This window comes from Protomyctophum bolini, assembly GCF_963924005.1.
Source record: "Protomyctophum bolini genome assembly, chromosome: 9".
NCBI classification, from domain to species: Eukaryota; Metazoa; Chordata; class Actinopteri; order Myctophiformes; family Myctophidae; genus Protomyctophum; species Protomyctophum bolini.
In genome coordinates, this window is record NC_137870.1 from 42,427,643 (window position 1) to 42,455,489 (window position 27,847).

At 44.1% G+C, this 27,847-nt stretch overlaps 3 protein-coding genes across 6 annotated transcripts in view; 2 read left to right on the forward strand and 1 right to left on the reverse strand.

Moving 5' to 3' along the window:
* The window catches only part of LOC308321657 (clathrin heavy chain 1-like), a 35,354-nt gene extending 24,546 nt beyond the window's left edge, over positions 1–10,808 (forward strand). The window contains exons 26-33 of one of the 4 annotated variants that reach the window (XM_080772681.1): positions 190–339; positions 469–600; positions 1,412–1,522; positions 1,982–2,152; positions 2,709–2,930; positions 5,272–5,292; positions 8,551–8,626; positions 9,083–10,808. In XM_080772681.1, the coding sequence (XP_080628807.1) occupies positions 190–339; positions 469–600; positions 1,412–1,522; positions 1,982–2,152; positions 2,709–2,930; positions 5,272–5,292; positions 8,551–8,626; positions 9,083–9,213 (1,014 nt within the window). In that variant the 3' untranslated portion in view covers positions 9,214–10,808. Of the gene's footprint in view, positions 1–189; positions 340–458; positions 601–1,411; positions 1,523–1,981; positions 2,153–2,708; positions 2,931–5,271; positions 5,293–8,550; positions 8,627–9,082 lie in introns of all 4 variants that reach the window. The other 3 variants (XM_080772680.1, XM_080772683.1, XM_080772682.1) reach the window with 3 other exon arrangements.
* A 665-nt stretch (positions 10,809–11,473) lies between these two features.
* cfap45 (cilia and flagella associated protein 45) lies at positions 11,474–19,997 on the reverse strand (the record flags this gene model as incomplete). The annotated part of the gene is made up of 12 exons (XM_080772976.1): positions 11,474–11,641; positions 12,109–12,333; positions 12,620–12,813; positions 13,289–13,402; positions 13,954–14,100; positions 14,182–14,311; positions 14,743–14,921; positions 15,377–15,547; positions 16,607–16,751; positions 19,233–19,372; positions 19,604–19,729; positions 19,989–19,997. The coding sequence occupies 12 exons, from the start codon at positions 19,995–19,997 to the stop codon at positions 11,566–11,568; spliced, it is 1,656 nt and encodes a 551-aa protein (XP_080629102.1). The 3' UTR covers positions 11,474–11,565.
* A 630-nt stretch (positions 19,998–20,627) lies between these two features.
* On the forward strand, positions 20,628–27,711 carry slc37a4a (solute carrier family 37 member 4a). The gene is made up of 10 exons (XM_080772234.1): positions 20,628–20,769; positions 21,492–21,545; positions 22,202–22,486; positions 23,241–23,473; positions 23,818–24,064; positions 25,354–25,512; positions 25,812–25,897; positions 26,058–26,171; positions 26,704–26,842; positions 27,510–27,711. Exons 3-10 carry the CDS (start codon positions 22,330–22,332, stop codon positions 27,674–27,676), a joined length of 1,302 nt encoding a protein of 433 aa, XP_080628360.1. The 5' UTR covers positions 20,628–20,769; positions 21,492–21,545; positions 22,202–22,329; the 3' UTR covers positions 27,677–27,711.
* The last annotated feature ends 136 nt before the right edge of the window (positions 27,712–27,847 follow it).

Here is a 27,847-nt window from a genome sequence, read left to right on the forward strand (position 1 = left end):
CTGTGTCAGGTTCTGAGGGCAGCGGAGCAGGCCCACCTGTGTTAATGAATGAATGTATACCTGTGTCAGGTTCTGAGAGCAGCGGAGCAGGCCCACCTGTGTTAATGAATGAATGTATACCTGTGTCAGGTTCTGAGGGCAGCGGAGCAGGCCCACCTGTGTTAATGAATGAATGTATACCTGTGTCAGGTTCTGAGGGCAGCGGAGCAGGCCCACCTGTGGGGGGAGCTGGTGTTCCTCTACGACAAGTACGAGGAGTACGACAACGCCATCATCACCATGATGAACCACGCCGCGGACGCCTGGAAGGAGGGCCAGTTCAAAGACATCGTCACCAAGGTATTCCAGCTGTTGGTTCACCGGCCATCGACCGGAAAGGACTGTTGGAATGATTTAGTCTTTTTGATCACATTATCCTTCACTTTGACTTTACTTGTCTTCTGCACGTGTTCGGTTCTGTCACTGCAGGTGGCGAACGTGGAGCTGTACTACAAGGCCGTCCAGTTCTATCTGGAGTTCAAACCGCTGTTACTGAATGATCTGCTCATTGTGCTCTCCCCGAGGCTGGACCACACACGCGCTGTCAACTACTTCAGCAAGGTACCAAAGACACTGTTAACTACTTCAGCAAGGTACTGAAGACGCTGTTCCTTTCTTTAGTCCACACACACGCTGTTAACTACTTCAGCAAGGTACCAAAGACACTGTTAACTACTTCAGCAAGGTACTAATTCTAAAGACGCTGTTCCTCTCTTTAGTCTGGCTGCGAGTGTTACACGATATGTGAGTTAGCATCAGTGTCTGCTGTCTGTACAAGATGGATAATTAAACTGTAACGCACATATGAGATGCTCTACCTTTTACTATTAATGTATTATAATGGTAGAGGAATTATTTTAGTTGGCAAGTGTACAACGCTCAGATAGGGTATGGTAAAGGTTACCCTGAAGAAGGCAGTTGCATCTGCCGAAACGGTGGTTTTTATTCTCTGCGTCCTATTCTAATCAAGTTTAGAACCTTCGTCTTTTCAAGACTTCACATTTAAAAGGTTGTACAATACATCTATTGTTAGGGTTATTATGACAATTCAAAACTAACTTAAACTAGGTTTAAATAAAAACTAAAGACATTTAAAGAACTAACTCCAAAATGTCTTAACAATTATAGTTAGTTGAATAGATGAGAGTAACTCATGGTTGTCTCTTTTCTGTAGTTAATGTGTGCTTTATTACTATGTTTAGGTATTGCTGATATGTCTCAGTGAGACATGTCAATGAGCTGATATGTCTCAGTGAGACATGTCAATGAGCTGATATGTCTCAGTGAGACATGTCAATGATTAAAGTAAAGTGTGCCTTCCCTTTCCTTTTCTCTTTCTTGACTCTCTCTCCGTCTTTCTTTTTCTCTTCAGGTGAAGCAGTTGTCCTTAGTCAAACCATACTTGCGGTCAGTCCAGACTCACAACAACCAATCGGTCAACGAAGCTCTCAACAACCTCTTCATCGGGGAGGAAGACTATGCTGTAAGACCACAGCCTGACCCATGTCACATGTCATCTCTTTGTAGAAGGACTCCAGTGGGCGCATATACCACATGGGCTTGCAAGTCCACCAATTTGACCACCCGAACCATTTTACTGTGGGCCACTCCCCCACTCTCCATGTTTGTCTCTCAACTGTCAAAAAACAGTGCCATAAAAAAGAACTAGAAGATAAAAAGTATTATCTTTCGTTCCATAAATTTCAATATATTGGATTTTTAGATGGGCTATTGCATTTTAGTTTTGAAGTTTTATATTGTAATCGGAAACATAATGCAGTGTTTTTAATGGCACCCCTGTCTTTTTAAACCTGTGATCATGCAGAAAAGTTGAGTAAACATAATAAATTATCATGCCGAAATCTATTGATTTTAATTTTTTCTAAACAAAACCTTTTCAAAACAATGTATTTGTCTCACTCGACTCCTAACATCTCTCTAGGCCCTGCGTACTTCAATCGACGCATATGACAACTTTGACAACATCTCGCTGGCCCAGGGCCTGGAGAAGCACGAGTTGATAGAGTTCAGGAGGATCGCAGCCTACCTGTTCAAGGGAAACAACCGCTGGTCGCAGAGTGTTGAGCTCTGCAAGAAGGACAAACTGTACAAGGTATAAAACATAATGTCATGTACTCATGTTTGCATATTTATGTGCAATAGATTCATATATTAACAAATGCCTGTTGTGGGGTGGTGCAGATGTTTGCTTATTGCTAACAAGATGCATGATAAGACGTCTTATTTATCTTCTATGAAATGCACCAAGTCTCTGTATATGTACGTATTTACATAAATCCACATGAAAGGCACTGGTCCAAACAATGGAATGAGATGCCTTTTAGGGTACAGAATGTGGCGTGCTTACATGAATTATGAGGTATCAGAATCGAGTGGAATAATTGGTTGATATTGGCCTTGTCGGCCTTTCTGTTCTCAAAACACCTGAATTATTTCCAACAGGGACGTGCAGAGAATGTTAGAGAGGCCCCTAGGGGCATGGGCTGTAGATCAGCTATTTTCGGGGCGCGACCCCACACTTTGCCTTTTATTTTTCTCACCATAGTACATGCTGCTTTAATGGTCTCCAGGACGCCATGCAGTACGCTAGAGAGGGCAGTTGTTTTACAGACGGGTAAAAGGTTGTTTTCCCCCCTGGCTGTCTCCAGGACGCCATGCAGTACGCGTCGGAGTCCAAGGACACGGAGCTGGCGGAGGAGCTGCTGGCCTGGTTCCTGGAGGAGGACAAGAAGGAGTGCTTCGCCGCTTGCCTCTTCACCTGCTACGACCTGCTGAGGCCCGACGTGGTGCTGGAGACGGCCTGGAGGCACAACCTCATGGACTTCTCCATGCCCTACTTCATCCAGGTCATGAGGGAGTACCTCAGCAAGGTGGGTCGGCGAGGGAGGGGAGGGCCTTTAATGTGGACATTAAATCATACAGCCAGCCGGTCAGTCTTCCACAATCATAGACATAGAAAAGGTCTCTACCGTTCTATGTCTATGATCTGCCTCTTTAGGCTCTGGGGGCGTGTGTACTCCAGTGAGGGCAAGCTTCCGTGTTGGTACTTTTGCGAGAGGCGACGGTCTGGAAAACGCGGGACTAGTCGGTGCTTCACTGAAGCTTCCGCGTGCGTCACGGTCAGAGTGGACGTTCGCCGCGCTCCCACCCTCATGTCGACACAGTTGGCTCCAATGCTGCAGCAACCAATGAGGCATCTATTTAGTTTTTATATCTATGGTTATGATCACAAAACCAACTCTGTTGTGGGAAGGGTTCTGAGGGTAGGAAGTGGTAACTTAATCACAGTTTGCGGCGGTCTAAAAGACGAAATTTGGTTGGGGGAGATAACTCCATATGGGGGGGGGGGGGTGTGCTAATAACTTAGCCAAATAGTATACATCCTTTCTTTGTTTTTTGTCCACTTGGAGTACCACATGGGTACAGAATTTGTGTTATTCAGAAAGTCGTGTTTCCATATTAACTTATTAAGTGGTCAATGAAGAATATTATAGACTTCCTTTGACTGTCCAAAATGGTGAAACTTGCTCATCTCGTAACATCAGGCCGGTTTAAAATAAACACTGTCCTCCAGACAGTGTTAAGAGCACATTTTAAAAGCCTCCAATCTAAGCCTTTTCACTTCTTTTATTAATTCTCATCATCCTGCTGTCAGTCTTATTGACATTGGCGTGTGTCCCTTTTTTGTTATTGTGTTACAGTTTTCCGCTACTTTTCCATACAAATGTGTTCCAGAAGAGATTCACCACGGCTGTATTCTCTCCCGTGTCTCATGTGTGTTAACATGCCATGAGATCCTGTTCACTTGCTACTCTGAGTCTGCACTATAGAAGTGTTAGGCCAGACATTGTGTAAGCTAGACCTGGGTCAAACAGTAGAGAGATACACAAGCAAGGGCTCAAAAAGGTTCAAATAAGAGGAGAGGGTGGATATATAATCAGGGTACTTTAAGTTTAAACAAGTCTTCATCAGGGCAAGTATGATAGTAGATGGATACACTTACAGGTAATCTACCTTTCATTGTTTAAGTCCAATGGTTTAATGTGGTTGCAGTGCCAAATCGTTGGCATTTACCGTATTAGGACAATCTGGATCGTGTTAGCCATGTCGTGTTAGTAGTAGGGCTGTCAAACAAATAATAGAACCTTGAATAATTGCAGACTTTGGGGGTAAAATGCACAATTGATTGTAAAAATATACTGTTAACAGTAGATTAGTCGTGGCTTCCATTTAACATTTTAATGTCATTTCAACCAAAGTGGTGCGGTCTTTGATGAAACGCCTCATAAACACATTCCATGTCCATAACAAGGACAAAAACAGCAACGCGTTCACCATGATTCAAGCCATATGACTTCACAATTTTGTATTAAAAAAAAATACTCCAACTCCGGACAAACAAAACGGCATGAGGGATGTTGATGGACAACAGAGTTTAGCTGACTAAGTTTGGCAACCATAAGATTCAACTATAAAGACCTTATTTCACGCCTATTGTTAGTTCTACTTGAATGTTGTCAGACATCAGGTAATTTTTCATTAATGTTACATTTTGTCAGCTTGTTGACAACCAGCTGCAAACACCCTCTTGTTGGTGCTGAACGGTTCTGTCATTACATGCATTATGTGCAGACTTTCCTATATGTAAAATATAACGATTATTGAATATAAACATAAAATCTTAATTGAAATCATTTCTGAGCTCAGTTGACAGCCCTAGTTGTTGGACATAGAACAGTGTACCGTCCTTCAATTGTTCAACCTATCACTGTGCTGTCGTGTGTGTCGAATCACCTCCATCTCATTTTGTTAATTTCTATTTGACCTTTTAGGTCTGAAAAGCAATTAGTTCTCTGCTGAAATACTGCACCTTTCGGTCAGATTAACATCTCAGAACATAGTAATGGCGTGTAATAGTCGGTGTCCATGTCTGAACTATAAGCATTGGGAATAATCTCTCCTGGTGTTGTAAGTAAATGATGGAAGGTGCCAGAGTAATCTCAACAGTGTGCATTTGTATCAAAAGTGGCATGTGTCGCATGGCTTTTGATGATTTTATTTTTCTTCTCCTGGTTTGTCTGTAAGCGAGGATTTCTCTATTGTTTGCTCTATTTTTCTCTTTCTGTCCCTCTTTTCCTACATGTTTTTGGGAGACTTGTGTTCTTTTTTTGGTTTTTCTCCTTAAGTTGCCTCTCTGAATTTCCCTTTCAGGTTGATGCGATTAAGGAAAAGGTGAAAGTCGAATCCATTTTCCAACTCATTCTTTCCGAGCCCGTCCCCCCTGTAGCGTGTAGTTTGGAGGAGTGAATCTAGCGGAATCTGCATGAGTCTGAACCCCTCTCCTCTCCTATCCCTTCCCATATGTCACTCTGCTGCTTTTTGAGTCCACACCTCCCACTAGATTTCTACCTTTCCTACCTGTACAAAGCCACAGAGGACTCCAGAGTGGGGCTCTCCTACTGCTCACCCTGCTGGCCTCAAACACACTGGGTTTACTGGCATCTGTGATCTCTATTTGTTCTGTCTGTGTCTGGTCAGATTACGGCTCGATCAGAACGAAAAGTTGTCGTCCGTACCGCAAGAAGCATAGTGTCGAGGAACGTTTAAAAAAAAGAAAATAAATCATGCACACTTTGTTGAGCAGCACCAGTTGTCTCATTTGACCTTTGTTTCCAAACCTAAATGAGCAATCAACCGGGTGTCTTTTTGCACACATGCATAAGATCAATTCAGTACAATTAAATATAGTTAATTGTTAGTGCAGGCAGTGCCAGGCACCAATCAAAGGTTGCAAATCCCTGATTTACATTTACAACCAGCATTATTTGTTGTTTTTACTTCATTCACTTCATCCAAGCCACAGTCGAGGCACCATATAATTTCCTCCCAACACCCCACATAGGCCTGTCACAATTATTACATAATCGTCTATTTCTGCTATTTTGTAAAGATTTGTGTTGGTGATTATCTTGTATATTTAAGTTATTTGTCATATCTCCCCTGTGCAATTGGTGATTTCGAAGCCTAAAAGGCAAACGGAAATACTAATTATAACAATTGAATCGTCAATCACAATAATATTTGTGACAATTAATCGTCGACTTATATTATCTGTAATCGTGACAGCCCTATCCACACAAAGTCAACAGCTGCACCTGATGCCAGCATGCCTGGCCAGTGGCCACCCACCTCTCCAGGGGCAGTGGGACCTGGCCAGTGGCCACCCACCTCTCCAGGGGCAGTGGGGCCTGGCCAGTGGCCACCCACCTCTCCAGGGGCAGTGGGGCGTGGAGAGCACTGCTCTGGGTCAGTGTGGATACAGCAGGTCCTCTTCTTCCCTTTAGACTCGTATGAATACTAATGTCAAAACGGTTCGTAACGGCGCATAGCTGCAGTCTGCTGCTGGAATCCGCCAATCCTTACTCTCCCCGGTTCTGGTTTTGGGTACTATAGGGTTTAGTTTGGTTGGACATTTATAGTGCATACTTTAAGGAAGCAATTTAGGGCCTCATTGTGAATGTTCAGCCATTTAATCGGAGGAGGCTAGCCACAGTGCTTGTTCATAGCCAGGTTGGCGGGCAGCAATGTAGACCACAGCAACGCATCAAGACGTAATTGCAGGAATAGAAGACCCAGTGCAGCATTTGATGAGTTTTCTTACCCATTATCTTTTCTATGTCTATGCCTATTCCACTGAATGAACCTCAAAGCTATAAAAATAATCACATTTCCATTACTTTTTCAATTCATTTGGAGCACTTTTCTTTCTTTTTCCTCCCCATGTTTGAGTATTCCCTGCTGCTGTAAAGTGTGGTCTCTTCAGTGACATGTGACTAGGGCCTGTGGGAAAAGCATAACCCGTGTACTGTACAGTAGTTTGAGTGTACTGAGCTGAAATGTGTAGAGCAACAAGCATGCGTTCCGCTCCTCTCTATAGCAGCACCCTGGACAGGCTAGGAGACATTGTCGTTGGCTGTGCCTGCTTCCGAAAAGCCTTGAATTGGCCGTACAAAACCATCCCCTCCACCCCTTTTTCACTCTCCCTCCACTTTGCTGTCTGTCTCTCTGCCTGTCTCTCACTCTGTCTCTGTCCGTCTGTCTTTCTCTTGCACTCTTCTCTTTTTAACAGAGAAATTAACAAAACTGCCGCTTCACAGCATGTTGGTCTCTTCCCTGTAATACTTTCTCGATTGAAACTAAAGCCTGACTTGACTTGAAACGGCCTGCTTAACCTGACTGACTGACGGGTGGGTGGATGCCGACCAGCAAGTATGTTGAGAACTAAACCCCCAGGCTAGTGAGAGAGGTATTATCGTATGTGTCAACTATAATACTGAAGCCGCAGACTATTCTATAGCCGCAGACTGATTTCTGAAATTTGCTCCTTCCTACTGTCAGAACTTTTTTTTGTCCATTGACACTTGTGCTGCCAATACGTACATATTTAAGAGTGAAATCGGAAGTCCCGCAATTCACACTTAGATTCTGTGTTGTACAGTTGACAGTTGTACAGTTGACCGAATTCCGGTCATAGTTTATGTATCTTAACTTGTGTCAGGTTTGGTTGGTAATGCTTATTTAGAACGTGGTAGTTTAAACTTGAAGGGGTTTGGTTCTCTACATACTCAAAGTAATTGAGATTTAGATCACGGTAATTGGGTGGCTGGATGGTGGGACCATTGTTGTCTAGCTTTTGTTTCCCTTTCTAATTCCTGACTAGTCTCCCCTCACCTGACAAAAACGGATTTGAGTGAAAATCAACCGATGATTCCCAGTAGGTTAGTTATCAAGCTGATCGTATCGGTCTACTGCACACGTAGGGAGCCTACTGAAAACGACGAGCCTCCTCATACCCTCACCTAAACATAAGTGCAAACACGTAGCAGCGCGGTCTCAACCTTAACGCATGTTCGCAGACCTTAATCCGGTCGTTTTGGTCTACTGCCTACTGAAAAACAACAAGCCTCCTCATACCCCAACCTAAACATAAGCACAAGCACGTAGCAGCGCGGTCCCAACCTTAATCGTCGTTTTCCTTTCATCAATGCCAATCGCAGCCAGTAGGCTCCAAGACTACATGCAGTAGGTCGATAAGATGGGCTTTATATAAGTAAGATACTGGTATTATCGGTTGATGACATTCGAAGCGGGTGAAAATGCTGGGCTGTGTCTTATCTCTAGAGCTCATGTATAGCGTCCATAGAGTATTAGAGTAGCCAATAAGTAGTAGTCATAGTAGTCTCCTCCTTGGCCAGTAGGTGGCCTTCCCTCCCGGTAGCGAGGTCGGCCTCTCCGGCCTCATTTAATTTTAATCTGGACTCTTATTCGTCTTCGCCTGTCAGGACTCATGGTCCCATCCGTCAGCCAGGGAAATAACCCAGAGGTCAGTTTCTCTACAACAAAACCCGCCCTCGCTCTTCAAGAGCCATCTCTTTTGTGGCGTCCTCCATGCGGTCTCACTCCTCCAACGTTGTTCTGTTTCTCAATCAGGTCGACAAGCTCGAGGCCTCCGAGTCCCTGAGGAAGCAGGAGGAGCAAGCCACAGAGTCCCAGCCCATAGTTTATGGTACAAACACCACTAATATTTATGTACATTTTAACATAATACCACCAGCAAATATATAACATTTATGTACATTTTTCTTAACAAATGCAAGACAATGCATGGCCATGCTAATGTAATGCATCATGGATATCCTTGCATCTTTGGCAGTGGTTTTCAGTCTTGAGGACCACCAGTGGTCCTTGAGTGGGTTTCCGGTGGTCCCCAGCTAAATGATAACCAAATGGATCTTTAACTTTTGAGTGTTGAATGAAACCAAATAGACCCTTACGGGGTCCATTTTCCTATCCAACAAAATCTGAGGCTAAAGTTAATATCAAATGGTGATCCGTGGCTCAAATGCCGAAAAAAATAATGGGCCTTGATATGAATAGGGCTGAAAACTGTATGGGAATACTTTGTGTTGTATGTGTGCAGTAAATATGTGGAAACCGTTTGTAATGGTTCTTGTTTCGCCAGGCACACCTCAGCTGATGCTCACGTCAGGGGCCAACGTGGCTGTGCCTCCTCAGCAACCTTACGGCTACGGATATACAGCGCCGCCCGGTTACGGCCAACCCCCCCAGCCCGGCTTTGGCTATGGCATGTGACCGCCCTCTACCCAGCCAGCAACCCTCTCCTCCAAATTGACCAAACCTGTCCCTTAAAACACCCTCAGTCACCCATCATCTCCATCTGTCTCGCTTTCTCTTTTCTTTGTGTTCCCACACCAGCTTTACCATGGTCTTCTACTCACAACAGAGGCCACAAGCGACAACCCGTTCTCGTTTTAATTACCATTTTATTATTATTATTTTTTACTTTCTCCTGTTGAAGAAAAATGCAAAGTGCGATGAAGGACTTTTATTTGTATTGTTTGAGAAGATATCGTCTGTTTTTCACATTCCATATTTATGACTACTTTTTGTGTTAGAATTATTATTATTATTATGTTTTCTTTGTACCGGTATGTTTGTTTTTATGCTTTTGTGGGGGACGTGAACTTGCTCGAGCTCAGCAAATGAACCTCTTGTAGTAGGTGGAGGAGCATCGGATTTGCACTCTGTCGTGAGAAGAAATGAATATAGAAAGCTCTTAATTTTGATGTACTGAACATGTGAACAGCTTACATTGTCTCGTTTGTCTGTATAATGCATTTCATCATTGTATATTCTGAGAAGAAGAAAAGTTACATATAATATTTGAACATATATTGCCATTTGGGTGGCTTTAGCTAGCAACACTAAGTAACAATAGTATATTCTGCACAGGCGTGTAACTTTATGGAGTTTTAAATGCATACAGATGTGTGTTGGTGATTGAATGGGGGCGTGTGTTTACGTGTGTGCGTGAGTGAGTGAATGAGTGTGTGTGCGCGTGCATATGACCTAATGATCTAAATAAGAATTTTAAACCCCCCTCAGCCTGTAACCGGGCTGTCCAGTCCACCCCCCATAGATGTTAGCACTCCCTCATCGGCTCCGTGTGTTTAGGTGACCTTCTCTCTTGTGCCGTGTACAGTGCTTGTGCGTGAGACCGTGTCTGTGTGTGTATGTATGTGCAGGGATGGGGACCGCCCACGGCTACGATAAACTCCCCAGGGGACCTTAATAACGTTACAGTGTGTGTATTTACTCCTCCCCCCCCCCCCCTCCTCGTGCTGGGGGTCCGTGTATGCCTGGTGTTGTGATGTTTCCTAGGCCACCGTTACTTTCTCGTGTGTACAGGTGTGTGTGTGTGGGGTGGGGGGCGGGGGGAGGATGAATTGAAGAAGAAAAAAAGAAAAAACCGAGTCCCGCCAGTCCTCCCGCCCGCTGTCTGGTGTCCAATTGACTCGGGTCAATGTGTTCAGCGCCAAGAACAAAACAAGAAAAAGGAGCAAGTAAAATAAAATAAGACGGGGCGGGGGAGGGGTGGGACCTTTTGATGTCCTAATGTCAACTTGATTAGATCAGTTAAGCACTCCTGTAGGTTATGTATTTAGATGGTTATGATGAACTTAGTACAAGTACATCATACAGTTCTCTGTCAAGAATGGTCTGAAATAAAAGCCTGTATTTACCTTGATGTACTAAAAACCTCCCTTAATTACTTTGAGGTGTGTGTCAGTGTAAAACTGTCGTCCTTGAGTTGAATTTCCTCTCCGTTTATGCACAGGAACGACAAAAGGGACTGCCAGCGATACGTGGAAGGCGACAAAAGGGAATTACATTCTAGGCAAAATAAAATGATCCAAATTTGTATCCTGACGATGTGCAGTTAATCTGTGGAGCAAGGAGAGTTAATTATTCCAGTTTGAAGGAAATTGACAAAAATGCACTAGGGCTTGTGTTCAACATTTATAGAAAATGTAGTTGGATCATTTGTAAAATAGACACATTCGCAGACAATCAATGGTGTATATGAATGCCCACTCTTATTTCCAGGGACCGGAAGGGTTCCAAATGGACCCTTAAAGGTCTGGAACCAAATGGACCTGTATCTTATGGGGGTCCTTGAAATTAAATGGCTAGAGAACCACTACATTAAAGCTAGTGTAAGTGATTTGGTTAAAATAAGTGTTAAAAAGCTCTATATTGTGATAGTACTCATTGCTATATAGTGTATAGTATCCTATTACCTTCCTTATCCCTAAACTTCTTTGCCTTTTTTTTTTTTTACTATTTTGAATAGTTCAAATAGCCCATCTACAAGCTCACAACGTGTAATGTTTTTTGTATAAGAAGTTTAGGTAATATAGTAAGATACAAATGTCAACAGTCAAACGCTTATATAATCAAACAGCCATGAAAGTGCAAAGTGAAGCTTTATTCTTATTCATTCCTTACTGTTGCAATGAACTAACTTTAATGAAATCACGTATGAAAATGCAGTGGTGGAAAGAGACGAACTACTGTGTGGAGTCTGCTCTGGGTGAGTACAGTATGTTTGGGGATTGGGTTTCATTCACGGTGAAGATCAAGCTAGTGAATTACAGCCGACAATACACGGGCCTTCCTTTCCACGTCTTTGCAGTATTTCTCTGGTAAACCAGCAGCCCTGCAAACACACAATCATTTCAGAATGAGGACACTTGGATTATTCCCGCTGCTTTCATTATCTGTGTTGAGCAAGGTGAACGTAACTGTTTTCTTTTTTTCTACAGTAGAAAATTGCCATGACTAATAATGGGCCAACCACACCAAGCACGACAATACAAATGACCCACACTGCTCCCGGGTTGCCGTCTACATTCCGGCTGTCACCCGTCTGTCTCCCCGGTGGTCACCAGACTATACCTGGTTGTCACATAGTCTATTCTTATGAGTCACTATAGATGGAATACCTCAGAACGAAAATACATCGCATGGATGCACCTGGGACGTATCCTCAGTGATTTACCACCATAACTATATCATAACCTTTCTTACCTATGTCATCAGAATCATTGTGTACATAATTGTACTTTGTGTGTGGACAGCCTCGAGTGTTGAACTTGATCTCTACGCTGCCTGGCCTTTACTTACTTTAGCTCCATCAGCTTCTTCTCCTTGATCTCGTTGAGGCGGACACGTCTTTGGCGCGCCTCCTCATTCAGCTGGTCTCCTTCCTTGAAGATGTCCCGTCGCTTGGCCACGGCCAGCATCTCTCGCTCCCTCACCTGCTGTCGAATGCCGTCGGCGTGGTGCAGCACTCTCTGGACATGTCTCTCCTCCTCCTCTTTCTGCTTGGTGATGGCCTCCTGCTGGGCCCTGAGAGACACAGAATGCTGCTTTTGCAATAACTTGTGTACAAGTAGAACGTTTGGCCTAAAAAGCCCAAACCGCACCAATGATTCGCCATGCAACTCCTTGCAACATGCAACTACTTGCAACCATTTCCCCCCAATGGCAGTTGCAAGGCGTTGCAATGGTGTGGTTTGGGATTATGGGGTCACCCCAAATCATTGCTGAGTGCATTCAATTTCATGACAATCTGCCCATTTAGATTTAGAAATATAGGAAAATTTGGCCTAAGAGAAAAAGGAAGAATGAATACCTCAACACCCTCTCAAACTCGGCCCTCGCCCGGCCGGCTTCCATGGCCTGCTGGCGCTCTTTGTGGACGACCTGCTCCAGACGAGAAGCCTTCAGCAGAGCGTCCTCCTGCGCTTTCCTCTGCGCCTGCTCCTTCTCCTTTCTCCTCCACTCCCTCTCCGCTGCCTCCCGGTTCCTCCGGGCGCGGAGCTCATCCTTAGAACACAGGTAACAAGATGTATAACCCCCTCTTCAAGAAAAATGTTTAGATGATTTAGAAGCCTTTTTTTTAATCAACCTCAGTCCAAAATGGGTTAATAGCCAACGTATAAAATGACAGATGACAGAGGAGGGGAAAGGAACTGGTTGGAATAACGTGTTCCTTCCACGCGCTACGTCCAACCAGGGAAACTCCCCCCTGTCAGGTGTAAAAGGAGCAACTTGGACACTCGGGCATGAAGGAAGCATGAGTTCAAGTCCGTTGCTCTCCCCTTGTCCCCCATATATGGGGACTAGGTTGGTGGAGGGTGTGTAGAGCCCAGGATCACATTAGTTGATTGACACAGGGGTGAAACATTTAGAAAAAAGGAAAAAAATGACAGATGCTTTCCCAATGTTAATGGTATGACCTAAGGCACACACCACTGAGCATTCCATATGTACGGTCACACACACACACTGGGTGAATTACCTGCTCTGCCTTGTAGTCTCTGTCTCTCTCCTGCAGGGCTCTCAGCCTGGCCACCTCCTTCTCCTTCTCCCTCTTTACTCGCTTCTGCTCTGCCTCGTACTCCGCCTCCCGCTCCTGTGGGGTGTCGTTCATCATAATACAGAGGTTACGGTTAACCCAGTGCTGTGGTAGGACTTGGTTCAACCGCACTGACACCCCCAATGTTCACAAAGGCAAAACCATGAAAGTGTAACTAAAGCCAGTGATAAAGATGAAGACATACGTGTGTTGAGGATGAGCACGAAACATCGTGCGCTAATGATGACTTTTATGAGTGCTGCAACAGTTTTGCACTTTAGAATAACCTGTCATTTTTCTCGCATAAGGGACCTACCATTCAGAATGTTTGATAGTACTGTAGGTTTCCCACTACTATGTCACTTATTAGCCTTGTCAGTATGATTTACTACTGCTAACTAACTGTACGTACAACTGCATGTTTAGCCTTGATACACCTTGACACCTATACAACTAGCCACCAGCCACATGGCTCCGTAAGGCCGGGAGTGGTTGCACCACTCTAAAATAAATTAGGTTTTTCCATGGACGGTTAGCGATTACCTCTAATGTCAGCCAAGAGAACGATTGAAACAACAATTCAATGCTTGACCTCCATATATTCTGACCATTTTCTTGTGAGTGAACTCCATGGCTCGGTGGTCCGCCAGTCTCTCCTCCTCCAGCTTCTGCTCCTTGGCTCTCAAGACCTCGGCGTTGATACGAATGATCTCCTGTTGCAAGAGCCGATGCTCCTCCTTCTTACGCTCCATGGACTGGAAGACAACGCAAGTTTGTTTTGTTTAGAAGAATATTTCATAACCAATATCATCAAACACATACAGTACGTACAGTACCTCCAGCTCCTCCTCCTGCATCCTCTCCAGGTTCTCCAGCATCTGCTGCCCTTCCTGTTCCTTCATCTCCTCCTGAAGCAGCTTGTCTTCCAGACGCTCCTCAATCTGAGAGATAATCTGCTGGTTCCCCCTGGAATAATAACGCACATGCGGAGAGCACATTTTTATGTGTGTGATACAGTGATAGGAACCTGCATATGAAAACGTGTGGTGTGTGTGCGCGTGCGTGCGTGCGCTCACTTGAGAAGCACTCAGCTGGGTGAGGCTGGAAACCGAATTTAACCTGTGGGATGACATGGGTCTAAAACACTGGTTCCCAAACAGTGGGTCGTGACCCATTTTTATGGCTCGAGTAAGAATGACGAGACTGTTTTAGCGTTCGTCCCAGCGATGGGATATGTCCCGTTGCACGTTGACCCGCGTCGATTCAACTGGTTCAATTCAATGGCCCCAAACCACACCAATGGGTCGCCATGCATCTACTAGCTACCGTTTGGCTGCAGCTGAAGGAGTTGCATGGCGACCGATCGGTGTGTTTTGGGCTTCTATACGTCTGCTCACCGGATCATCTGCTGCCTGCGGAGCTGGTCGATCTGCTCCTGGAGCTCCAGGGCCCGCAGGCGGTCCAGCTCCATCATGCCGTCCAGACGCAGCTCCTCCTCCGACAGCTCCCCCTGGATCTGCCTCTTCTCCAGGATCTGGGCGTCGCGCACCGCGTGGCACTGTGCGCCCCGGATCACCTGCCGGGAACCAGGAGGGGTGAGCGCACGCAACACAATACACACACACACACACACACACACACACACACACACACGCATGCACATGCACAATACACACACACACACACACACAGGTGCACTTTGAGTTACAATGCTGGCTGTGACTAATGAAGCACAGGGAACTTTCCATGGTTAAATAAAACATGTTTGTCATGACTGCTAAAAGCAAACCTTAAAAGTTCATAGATTTGGCTGCATGCCACGTGACGTCATGTCATGTGTTTTTTTTGGGGGGGGGGGGTGGGGGAATGCAAGTCCATAGAGTTGGCTACAATATCAATTAATTTCTGAAAGCAAGACGTCGGAGGGGATAGAGCCCCTCAAAAAAGAAAACAGAAAGCCAGCAAACACACGCACGCACACACACACACACACACGCCCACGCACAGCCTGTGCGGTAGTATAGAGCTTACCTCGTTGAACCTCTTGACCTCGTCCTCCTGCTCCATGCGCATGGCGTTGGCCCGCTCCAGCAGGTACTGTTGGCGGTCGCGGGCCTCGGCCTCCAGCTCACTCAGCGGCTGGTTCTTCTTACGCGACAGGTCCGCTCGGTGCGTCTGGGCTTTCCTCTCCTCTGCTGCAGCCTAAGAGAGATGAAAGCAGACGGAAGGCCAGGGGGTGGATGGACATTTTTAGTGAGGGGTTCGGGATGCATTGATGTGTGTGGGATGTGACAAGACGGGTGATAGAACACCGTTTCTTTCTATTTATTATTATAGGTGGTCCACGGATTAAACGGTCCTTGTGGATAGAGCGTCCTCCTTTCATGACGACGAAATAATTCCCCATGCCTTTTTCCCCATAGACATTTCAAAAAGGTTTTATTTAAAGATCCGTAAGCTTCGAACAAAGCCAACTCGGATCGTGAGATTCGTGACAAATCATAACAAACACAATATGTTGGGCCGAACAAATAATTAGAAACACATTTTTTGGTTGTTTTTCTTCTTTGTAATTATTTGTTGTTTGTTTGTCATAATTTGTCACGATCCGAGTTGGCTTTGTTCGAGGCTTACAGATCTTTAAATAAATACTTTTTGAAATGTCTATGGGGAATGAATGGGGAATTATTTCCTGGGCCTGGGACTGTGACGCTCTATAGTGATTATAGGAGTAGGATGAAGGCTCTATCTCTGTCCTCCTGGTGGGGGCTCCTCACCGGTAGGGTAAGTGATTTTCTTTGGTTAAAATAAGTGTTAAAAACCAGTTTTTTCAGTAACAGGAGTCTCCATGTCTCTTCAGCTTTTTATCAAACAGAAAATGCATTTTCACGTCGGGATACCAATTTTATCCAATCAGGATAGAGAACGCAGTCAGGATACAGATCAAACAAGTGGAATTGTAAGTGATGGCACAAACAAAATGTGCAGGCAAAATTGGAACTGGTGAGATTTCAGATTGATTGGCTGAAATCTTGTCATCTACCTGCTTTAACCTTTTAACAACAAATGTTTTGTTTTAACCAAAGAATATCACTTACTCTACCTTTTAATTGGCATGAAGACTAAATTGGGGAGAAAAAGGGGAGAAAAATAATGGACTACTACTACTACTAAAATATAAAATAATCCTAAACCCACCTTTAAGAATGATATGCAAATGGCAGTTAATGCATTTGTATTGGGGATTTAAAATGTTCTCACAATGGCCTCCTCTCTCTTCCTCTGCAGCTCTTCTGCCATGGCCTCCCTCTCTGCCTGGGTGGGAACGTGGGATGCAGAGGCCATGCGCTTCAGTTCCCACGGCGGCAGGATGATGGACAGGCCCGATGGATCCTCGTTTCGGATCCTGGACAGAATAAATTAATGTTTGAATAGGTTGTGATTTACTTCTTGGCCAGTTACGGAGATGCTGCATGGGGAATGTGTGCGTGCGCGTGTGTGCATGTGTGTGTGTGTGTGTGTGTGTGTGTGTGTGTGTGTAGCCTCTAGACAGTTTATGTACCAGAGGCACATAAACTGTCTAGAGGCTTTCCATATATTCTGCCTTCAAAGGATCCTGGGTCTGACCTGGGCCGACAGGGTGCCATACACTGAAATATATGACCGGACCAACACACCCAGCATTACAGCTCTCCTTGGCCAAAAACATCTCAGATGGGTCGGGCATGTGATCCGTATGCCTGCCCATCGCCTACCTCGACAGATCCTCTATGGCCAGCTTCAAGCCGGTCAAAGGGCTGCCGGAGGTCCAAAAAAGCGGTACAAGGACCACATCAAAACCCTCCTGAAAAAATGTGACATCAGACCACCAGCGCTGGAGTCCCTGGCTGTTGATCGCCACACCTGGAGCTTTACCTGCCACCAGGGAATCGCTCAACTTCAGGAGCAGCTCACAGAGAGGAGAGCACAGCGGCGTGCACAGCGGCACCAGCGTGCTAGGGGTCCACCGACCACCGCTGCTGCCTTCCCCTGCCCCTCCTGTGACAAAATTTGCGGATCACGCATTGGTCTGAGCAGCCATCAGGCTATGCACAGACGACAGACACAACAATAATTATCCCTTGAACTTTATTTGGAGCAACGTCTTCATCGATGGACTGCCATAAGTTAAGTAAGCGTGTGTGCGTGTGTGCGTGTGTGCGTGTGTGTGTGTGTGTGTGTGTGTGTGTGTGTGTGTGTGTGCGCGCGCAGTGGTGGATGAGCATCCCAAATGTCCCCTGTCACTCAATTTGGTATAGATACATATAATATAGCAAGAAGTATAATATAAGTATATATAAATTAAGCATAGAATAATGAATCAAGTATATCTTTTCAACACAATTTTAGCAGGCACTATAGTATAATACATAATGGGCTCTTTTTTTGTTATGATTTAACAATTTCTAAAGCTATTTTAACTATTATAAAGCTACCAGCAGACTAATGGCCATGGGTGCCGTTCCGAAAGCTGCCACTAAGGGGCAGTAAAGTCCTTGGCCTGGGGCCTGCAGGCACCTTCCCGCAGTAGTCTATGGTCTGTTACCTTCTCACATGATGTTTATACGACGTCCATACGACGTCACACACAGACGTCTCTGTAAACCACCAAACCCCAAAACGTACAAACGACGTCCTAGTCGCCGTCCCAGCCAGACGTCCATACGACGTCGTCGATACGACCTGACAGTCAAACTCAGGATACGACCAGGATACGTTGCAAAAAGACGTTCATATGACGTCCATACGACGTTGACAGGACCTGCTTGCATTTGGCTCCGTTCACATCAAGGAAGCAGCTTCTAGCTTCGTGGTCCCATGTTATCTCTATGCAGAGCAGCTTTTTCGTTTTGAAGCTTGTAATGAACAGCTTTTTTTTGTTTAGTGTGCTTTTTTTCATAGATAATATTTTTTTGAGGGAATAATTTGTATTGGTTTATCGCATTCATGTAGGCCTGATTGATTGAAATATTTATTAACAGTTTGCAGAATTACAGTACATTTCAAGCACAAACTCAATACAAAGACTGTTAACTGTGAGTGGACGACCCAATTAAGCATTACACTTGTTTACAACAGGGTCCACCTTGTTCAATTCATCAAAACATTTAGAGACGTACAAATAGACACTTGTCTTCTATATAGTTAAAGAACAGAACAGGAATTCATCATAAAGGAAGCAAAAGGGGAAAAGAAACATATACAGTTAGGGGAAAAGGTGTGGGGGGCGGTGGGATTCAGATTTTACAGGGGCCACTTTCGAATTGCAGCCGTCCGTAGGTGCCCTTTGAGAGTGGTTTTGAAGGAGTCAAGGGATTCACATGTCTTAATGACTGTTGGTAGGGCGTTCCACATTTTGGTGGCATAGGAGCGAAAATAATTTAGTCCCTTGTTTGTGCCAAACATGGTTTGTTGCACTCCCTCTGGTGTTGTGGGTGTGGACTTTTACATTAAGGAAGTATCTATAGACAGGTACATGGGTATCTTGCTGGTGTATTGAATCTTGTGGACCAGACCCATTGCAAGATGCTGTACTCTGTCGTCGACCCTAAGCCATCCCAGCCTGTCAAAGTGGGCAGGGGTGAGGTGGGTTCGAGGTGGGTTCGGGGGGTGAGGCCAAGTAGGAGCCTGCCTGACCAGTTTGTTTTGAGGGCCAAATTTAAGGGTTCCAAATTTCACTGCGATGTGAAATTTCACACACAAATAGTTCAAGCAGTCATTGTAACTACTTTTTATATTGCCAATATGTTTTGTTCTTGCTTAATGTAAATCAGCGCCCCTGGTAATCACTGCTCTGCATGATTTATTTGTGAGTTAGCGATCAGAAAAGTACACCTTTATGACCTACTTCAGGTCACGGATGAGGTCCTTAGTGATGATGCGGACTTTGTTTGGTTGACTCCTCTGAGAAGGAGCAGAATGGGCCTTGGACCTGGACCCTGAGGTTCCCCTCTGCTCCACGTGTTTAGTGTCATCATGGGGCAATTGCTTGACAGAAAGAAACGTAATTATACAAACACACTCATCAAGTGTATTCTTTAGTTTACCATGGTTCACCACGGTAAAAGATACATAATTTTGTCATATTTGTCTTTGCTGCCCTCAAATTTGCAGATGCTAAGGTTGACTTAAATTCAAATCTATTTAATATACATTTTTAACAAACTACACACACACACACACACACAGACAACGTTATATACATGCTTAAAGTAATACCAGTTTTGGGGTCCCGAAGAGGCTCTCGTCCACTCTCGAGGTGAGGGCCAGGGTTCGGTAACGGCGTGTGTAGGAGCTGCCACTCTGCCGTGAAGCAGATGAGACTGTCCCATGCACACTCTGCGGCTAGATTATGAAAGGCAAATTATACATCAGTGCTTCTCAAACCTTTCTCAAGGACCCTCTTGACATGAAAATTTGAATTGGGGCTGCAGACCCCAATCTGAAAATATTTTGTGCCACGTTCGGACCACCATACAAGATGTGTGTTGTAACTGTTGTTACACAAATATTTAATGATTTTCAAATTGTTATAGCCAACCCACTTTGAGAAACCTGTTATACAGTGCACATGAAAGTCTAATGCATCAGTATAGTACAGTACCACTACCATCATGTTAAATGTGTAATAAATGTAGCCTATAGGCATACTTAATTGGGTCAGAGGGAGGGCTAATATCAACTGAACCATTCCATGATATTCACAGACTACGCTATAAGAAAAAAGCTGAACATTACATTGAAGTCTAAAGAAATGTATCAGTGATTCTGCTGATTCATTTTAATGCCTATAATATTAGCTATATATAATAAGCTATAGCCTAATCCTATTGAGTGAGTGGGGAGGGATAATATACTGAAATTTGAAACTTACCATGACAGACCGGAATGAAGAAATAAAAGCAGCAACGATGCGGAATATATTACGTCACCAATCTCGACATTATGGTTGCATAAACTAAAATAAGCCTTTTAAACTGTGTTGATCTTTTTTTGTATATGGGTTGCGATCAGGTTGCGATAAGAAGTCGCCTACACTCACATCTCCATGTTGTGGTTGTGTTGTAACCTAGGAAACGCGTTTTGGGGGAGGAGTAGGAGGAGGAGGAGGACGTTTGACAGGCAGATGGGCAGGCATCATCCACGTGGTCTTCCTGGAAGTTCCTGCCCGTGTTGCCGAGAAGATATACGGTATCTATGCGGCTGCCCACACGTTACACTTACAACAGGCTAGCGCTGCCTGGCTGTCAGCCACCTCCTTTGAAGTCTGGTTCCAAAGCAGGCGCCGGCCCCGCGGGTCGGCGCAGATGTTGTGCTACAGCTACACCTTCAAAGTTCCATAACTTCCATTCCATGTGACAAAAGAGAGAACAATCCGTTCATCAGTTCTAGGAGTCCACATGGAGGAGGGCTTGACCTGGAGCACAAACACCTCTGAGCTGCTGAAGAAGGCCCAGCAGCGACTCTACTTCCTGAGGGTGCTCAGGGGGAACAACATCACACAGAGACTGCTGGTGTCGTTCTATCGGTGCTCCCTAGAGAGCATACTGACGTACTGTATATGTGTGTGGTACACCAGCTGTACAGTGGCGCAGAGGAAAAAGCTCCAGGGGGTCATAAATACAGCACAGAAGATCGTTGGCTGCCCTCTCCCCACACTGGAAGAACTACACAGAGACCGCTGTCATAAAAAAACTCTGAACATTATGACAGACACTTCCCACCCCGCTCACTCACTGTTTGAACTGCTGCCATCAGGCAGACGGTACAGAGTGATCAAGTCCAAGACCAACAGATTCAGTAATAGCTTCTATCCCACAGCGGTAGTTGCACTCAATGCTGCTAAAAAATGATCTGTTACTGCGACACTTTTAGGTTTTTTTATCTGCTATCTTAAAGTACAATAAGGGTTTGTTGTTGTGCGATAATAGATGGAATTACATGTTTGTGCATTATGCTGCTGGGGTTGTGCAATAACAAGAAGTCATGTGTGTTTTGTTTTTAGCTTGTATAGGTTGTTTGTGATATAATGCACTGATTGGTTGGCACTTTTAATTTCGTTGTACACGTTGCAATGACAAATAAAGATCTATCTATCTATTCATAGTAGCCTACAGTAGGCCACTTGAACAAACTACCCGAAGACCTTATAGTGATTAAGGTAAAGTTTCGATGCGCTTTGACGGACGTCATCTTTTCGTACAGAATGTCGCTGCATGCAGCCACGCTTGATGGAGTCTGACTTTACTTACATAACATACACGCCGGGTTTAGATAATTAAAAGTCAGACACGATAAAAATTCACACATAGGGCCTATACAAAATATACAAAAATAATACAGTATAGCTAGATCTTGATCAAATACTTTTTTTAAATTATTAACAAAACCTTATTCATCAGTTTAATTTGTTTAAACCCCACACTTCTACAATGCACTTCTAATAAAGTTCTGCACATGTGTTTTTATAGGACATTAAATATGGATCATGTTGTTCAGGGCTTCAGGCATGCATTCCATCATCACCATTCACCATAGAGGACTCCCAGCTCAATGGATCATTAACGAGACACAACACGACAACGCCAAGGTCGAAGGCTTTAAGGCCGGGGATCATTATTTGTTTGTTTTTTGTCCCACTGTAGGCCTATACCGATTCGATTCCCGAAGAAATTCCAGTAGACTATTGTGAACACAAACATAAACAATCTGCCCATGGTGAATTAATAACAAGAGTCAAGAAGACAAGACACATTAAACCAGTCAACGCTTAAACGCTAGATAACCAATTAACCATTAACCCTGTATTGATTACAGCGCCTCAGTCTTTGGTATGGCGGATCCAGAAGCAAAGTTCAGTCCCTGACTGACAAGAAGAGGAGCTTCACTCGCTCCTCTGAAGCTAGACTCCCTTTTCATTGCATTTGGCTTTTTAAAAACCAGCCATGGCGACGACAACCGCAGCAGGATATGGCTACTACCGCACCACAATCTTTCTAGCCATGTTTGTTGGCTACACACTGTACTACTTCAATCGAAAGACGTTTTCTTTCGTGATGCCCTCCCTGATGCAGGAGATCACGCTGGACAAGGACGACTTGGGTAAGGTTGAAATCTGCTAGGCCTATAATTGTAGCCTATACTCAAATAAAAACCAAGCTTCATTTACAGAGCATTTAAAACAATCGAGATTGACCAAAGTGCTTTATACACAGCAAAAACATTTATGCATGTAAAAACATCATAACCATGTAGATGTGTTCATGTGCACCCACATGGCATCAAGGTATAGATCAGATTAATAACAACAAAACGTTATGTATATGTGTTGTGTACCTACATCATCAAAACACAAGTTGGATACAAAAATAAATAAAAGGTCATAGAACAAATAGTCTTAAGTAACATTGTATAATGTATAATCTATCTTATATAAAATAAGTCAGTCATAATCATAACTATCCATGACCCCAGAGATGGCCCAGCCAGGTGCATAAAGATGGACAGCCGATTAATTGACTATGTTATTGTCCATAGTACTACCGTAACCACCTTGCCTTTACAGTGCACATGCCAGAGTTGACTTGCAGAGCAAGTACAATTCACCGTCAACTTAAATGTCATGATTGTGACAACCCTAGCGATTGCCACAATCATCATTTTGAATGAATGAATTGTCCTACAAAATTATTGCAATTAATGGGGAACAGGAAGTGTCAGGGAGACGTAGAGGGTGGTCTTATCTCCTGAACTGTTGTTATCAACATAGAAGACCGTTGCATTTTCTTTCTTTCAAATGTGTGCCATGTATGTATGTAATTGTATGCACCCTGTCCTCAAACCTTCATCGATGCAGGCATGATCACCAGCAGCCAGTCGCTGGCCTACGCCATCAGTAAATTCATCAGCGGCGTGTTGTCGGACCAGATCAGCGCCCGCTGGCTCTTCTCCATCGGCCTGTGCGTGGTGGGAGGCATCAACGTGGTCTTCTCCTGGTCCTCCACTGTGGCCGTGTTCTCTGGCCTCTGGTTCCTCAACGGCCTGGGGCAGGGCCTGGGCTGGCCTCCCTGTGGTCGCGTGCTGCGCAAGGTATACATCCTTTTGTTATTATAGTCCATTAGACAGGCCAAAGAGATGTTCTGTCCTCCGTGGCATCAGTGCAGTGCCCATTGCCGAAAGGGTTTTCATGTTCTCTCCGTGTCCCCCTAGGGTACGTATGTGTCCCCTAAGGTACTTATGTGTCCCCTAGGGTACGTATGTATGTACCCTCACAAAAAACATGCAGTAATCCTGGTCTCTGGCCAGCCGCAACAAGTCAAAGACTTGTTGCACACAAATCAGGAAGCAGCACATCACCACCACCACCCGGCTATAACAGTTATGATTGAGTGCTATTGTTATTCTTATTATTATTTATCTTCTTCCTTTGTCAGTGGTTTGAGCCCTCTCAATTTGGAACATGGTGGGCCATTCTATCCTGCAGCATGAACCTGGCTGGCAGTCTAGGCCCCCTTATTGCCACCGTGATGGCCCAGAGTTACAGCTGGAGAACGACCATGTCCATTTCGGGCATGACCTGCGTGGCGTTGTCTGTCGTCTGCCTGCTGGTCATTAAGAATGAGCCCAAGGACGTGGGTCTCCCCAACATCGAGGCAGCAGCAGCCAAGAAGGGCAAAGCAGGTGAGGACATGGTTCATAAGAACTGTTCTTGTACTTGAAGGGCCACTTCACCCCTTTTGCAAACGGATCTTATTTTAATGTTTGGGAGAAAATAAACACCTGGGGTTTTTATGTGGGTGCTATATGTTTTTAGATATTTTAGTATTTCAAAGTGTCTGTGATGTCACTTCCTTCCTGGATTACATGTTGTCTCGGTAAGACAGCCCTCTCTCTCTCCACAAGGTGGGGTGAGACTAGTGCAGCAAAGCATTATGGTAGGCTAAAGGTCCCTGCACACAGAGCGCGTTTTTCAGATTTATTGCGGCGTTTCTTCATCGGTTTTCCGAAAAACGCGTCCAGTGTGCAACCACCTTTATTGTAGTAAATCGAGCAGTGAGACCAGTGTCCATGACACTGGTAAATATTCTCTATGAGGCAGTTCTCTGGGCAATATCGGTAGAGGGCGCATTGGAGTAACTAAAAGTATTTTTTCCCAGTGGAAACAAAATCACTTTCTGGCCAAAAAGTACCATTTATACGTCCACTAAGGAAAGTAGGCTTTCTAATGACACAACCCGCCTTTGTTTTGGTGAGTAGCAAAAACTTTATTTTTAAGAGGAGAGGCTGGTCTGAGTTCCATGTGAGAGTTAAAAGCGAAAATAGCATAGTCAATGCAGGGCAGAATCATATAAGCATTGGCTATGGACCAGAGCTAGTATGAGCACTGCATTATGCCTTTGTGTCCAAGGGTCAGTGACACTGAACTCTGTACCCAGTGTGTGCCCCTCACATCTCTCACGCAGTGGTGTCATGCTCGTTGCATGGGGTACCACGGTGTGGGACCAAAACAAAATTGACGTGCAGGCGTAGGTAGACGGTACACGCGTGTCCACGCTAGAACGCTGTTAACGTTCTCATACACCACAGCAGTACGCCTAGCTCCTCCATTGAGAAGAGAAAACTTTTAGCTTCGCTACTGTAGAGCAGTAAAGATGTTGTCTGATTGTGACACAAAACATATTATATTTCCTAATTGAATTAACTGAAACTAGAAAACAAAAACTCAACAATGCAAATGTAATTAAGACAGTTTGAAGACTAGAATTAACATCGTTTTTGTTTCCCCACCATTTTACTGTGTATATATCCTTCTATTATATAGATAGAAAGGAGCTGAACGCCTTTTCAGCTCCTAGAATTCAAAGTATTCGTTGAGATTTACTAAATGTTTCCTACTACTATTTTTACACCCGTAAATCTAAGTACAATTAATATTATACTTACAGTTGTTTCTTCCTGATCTTCATCAGGATCATCCAGCAATGAGTGCACATTGAAGGAGTTCCTGCTGTCTCCCTACTTGTGGCTGCTGTCCGTGTCTTACCTGGTGGTGTTTGGTGTGAAGACAGCTTGCACCGACTGGGGACAGCTCTTCCTCATTCAGGACAAGGGACAGTCCACACTCATGGGTATGTTCCATTTAGTGTACAGTGGTTTTCAAAGTTTTACATTTCAACTGGGACCCCCAAATTTGAAGACCACAATAGCAGCACCCTGACTCTGTTTGACGAGAATGGAACAGAGCCTTCATTAGTATCAGCAGTAACACCTGTGAAAGTAGAGAAGGGGCCCAAGTTCTTTCCAATATGGCGTGTATGCATTGAATGCAACTTGCAAGTGAGATATAGTATGTCAACCAAATGAAACAATAATTGTTCTTCAATATTTTCCTGGTTGAAATTTGCTTAAAAGTTGTTGCTTTACACAGGGAGTTCCTACATGAGTGCCCTGGAGGTAGGAGGCCTGCTGGGAAGTCTAGCTGCTGGATACTTCTCTGATAAGGCTGTGGCTAAAGTGAGCATCCATCATAATAGTACAAGTGGTCCTAACGTTGTGCACACTGCCCATATGCACCTGAATGTATTTAGCTGTGTTTTTCTCAAGCTTTTTAAAGATTCGGACACCCTAACCAAAGCATTATGCAGTTTTCGCTTAACCTGTCCTTTTTGTACAGCAAGGTATGGGACTTAATGGGAACCCGCGTCATTTCATCCTGATCTGCATGATGGCCGGCATGTCTGTGTCCATGTACCTTTTTAGAATGACAGTCACTCCAGACAGCCCTAAGGTAGGCCTACATCTTAAAAGTTCATTTATGCACCTAAATTATGGAACACAATTCCTCAGGAAATCAGAGAGGCCAACTCCACCAACATTTTTAAACAAAAAATAAAAACACCCCTCTTTAGATTGGCCTACTCCGTCCTCCCTTAGCACTTTACAGGGTTCCCCAGCACGTCTATTTCGTATCATTCTTCTAACCTTGTGCTTGACCTTTTACTCCTATTTTTATGTCATGTCCATGACTTAATGTATATTCTGTGTATGATAATGTTAACTTTGACCAAAGCACTTTAGTTCTGTCTTGCCTGTGAAGTACTTTGAACTGCAACTCTGTATGAAAGGTGCTATACAAATAAAGTTGTTTATTATTATTGATATTATTATTAAAAGTTTGCATTTTCATTTGAAGTACGTTTTTGTCAAGACATTTAAGCATCAAAATCTATTTTACATCATTCAGTGTAGAGTCCTTTTGCTGAAAGCATCATTGTGGTGCCTGTTTGCTGTCACAGTGTTTTCTGTGTACATGTACGTAGGTGTGGATACTGTCCCTGGGCGCTGCGTTTGGTTTTTCATCCTATGGGCCCATAGCATTGTTTGGAGTTATAGCCAACGAGAGTGCTCCTTCCAACTACTGTGGCACGTCACATGCTATTGTTGCTCTCATGGCCAACAGTAAGTTCAGTTTCTTTTTTAAAGTTAGATTAAATCATTTGGAAACATTTGGTGCTTCAGTTAACTTCGTATATTTAAATGATAGCCACTTAATTGTGCAGAGCTCAACAAGCAAGCACCTATGTGAAATTGGTTGCGTATGCCGTATGGCATCACCTTAAATTAACAGTAACTCATTTTATTAGCATTGTGATTCATAGGCAATGTAGAAGTTGTATCTTTGCTCAGATATTAAAATGTGACCCTAATCATGCCGTGGCACAGGGCATGTAATGTCAGTGTTACTAAACCAGGATAATCTTCAAATTGGATGCAGTGGGCACCCAGAGCACTGCTGGCTATAATTGAGCAGTTGAGACGAAGAAGTTAGAACCATCATAAGATAATAAATCCATAATTTATTCTGACCCCTCCATCTGTCCTGAGTCCTGACCCCGTATCCATAATTTACACATTATGGATAGTTATTGTGGACTTAGATGGTTCATCGTCTCAGGAACTAATACTTGAAACACCAGGTGAATGCAGTCAACTTCCGGCCTATTATTAGATGGCCAAATGATTCGTGTGCCTTCTGCTATTGTATACCTTTCATCTGCGACTTCTCTGCTTAGTATGCTGTGTATAACCCTTGAAATATATAAATAACACATTTATATTTGTTTAGTTGGCGGTTTCCTGTCTGGGTTGCCATTCAGCACCATTGCCAAGCATCACGGCTGGGAAATGGCCTTCTGGGTAGCAGAGGTTGCCTGTCTTGCCACCGCTGTTGGATTTTTCCTGTTGCGCAATATCAGAACCAAGATGGGCCATGTTGCAAAGAAATCGGACTAAACTCATCACACAGAAAACCCTCGTCTGTCCCCTGTACCTTTCTCCTTAGGGGGTTGACCAATTAATGAAATTGCAAGTTGTTTTTTCACTTCCCAAGTTTAACCCATTGAGACCAGATCCTCTTCTAAATCATGACAGTTTCCTGAAAGACCTATGTTTCTAATATCAGTG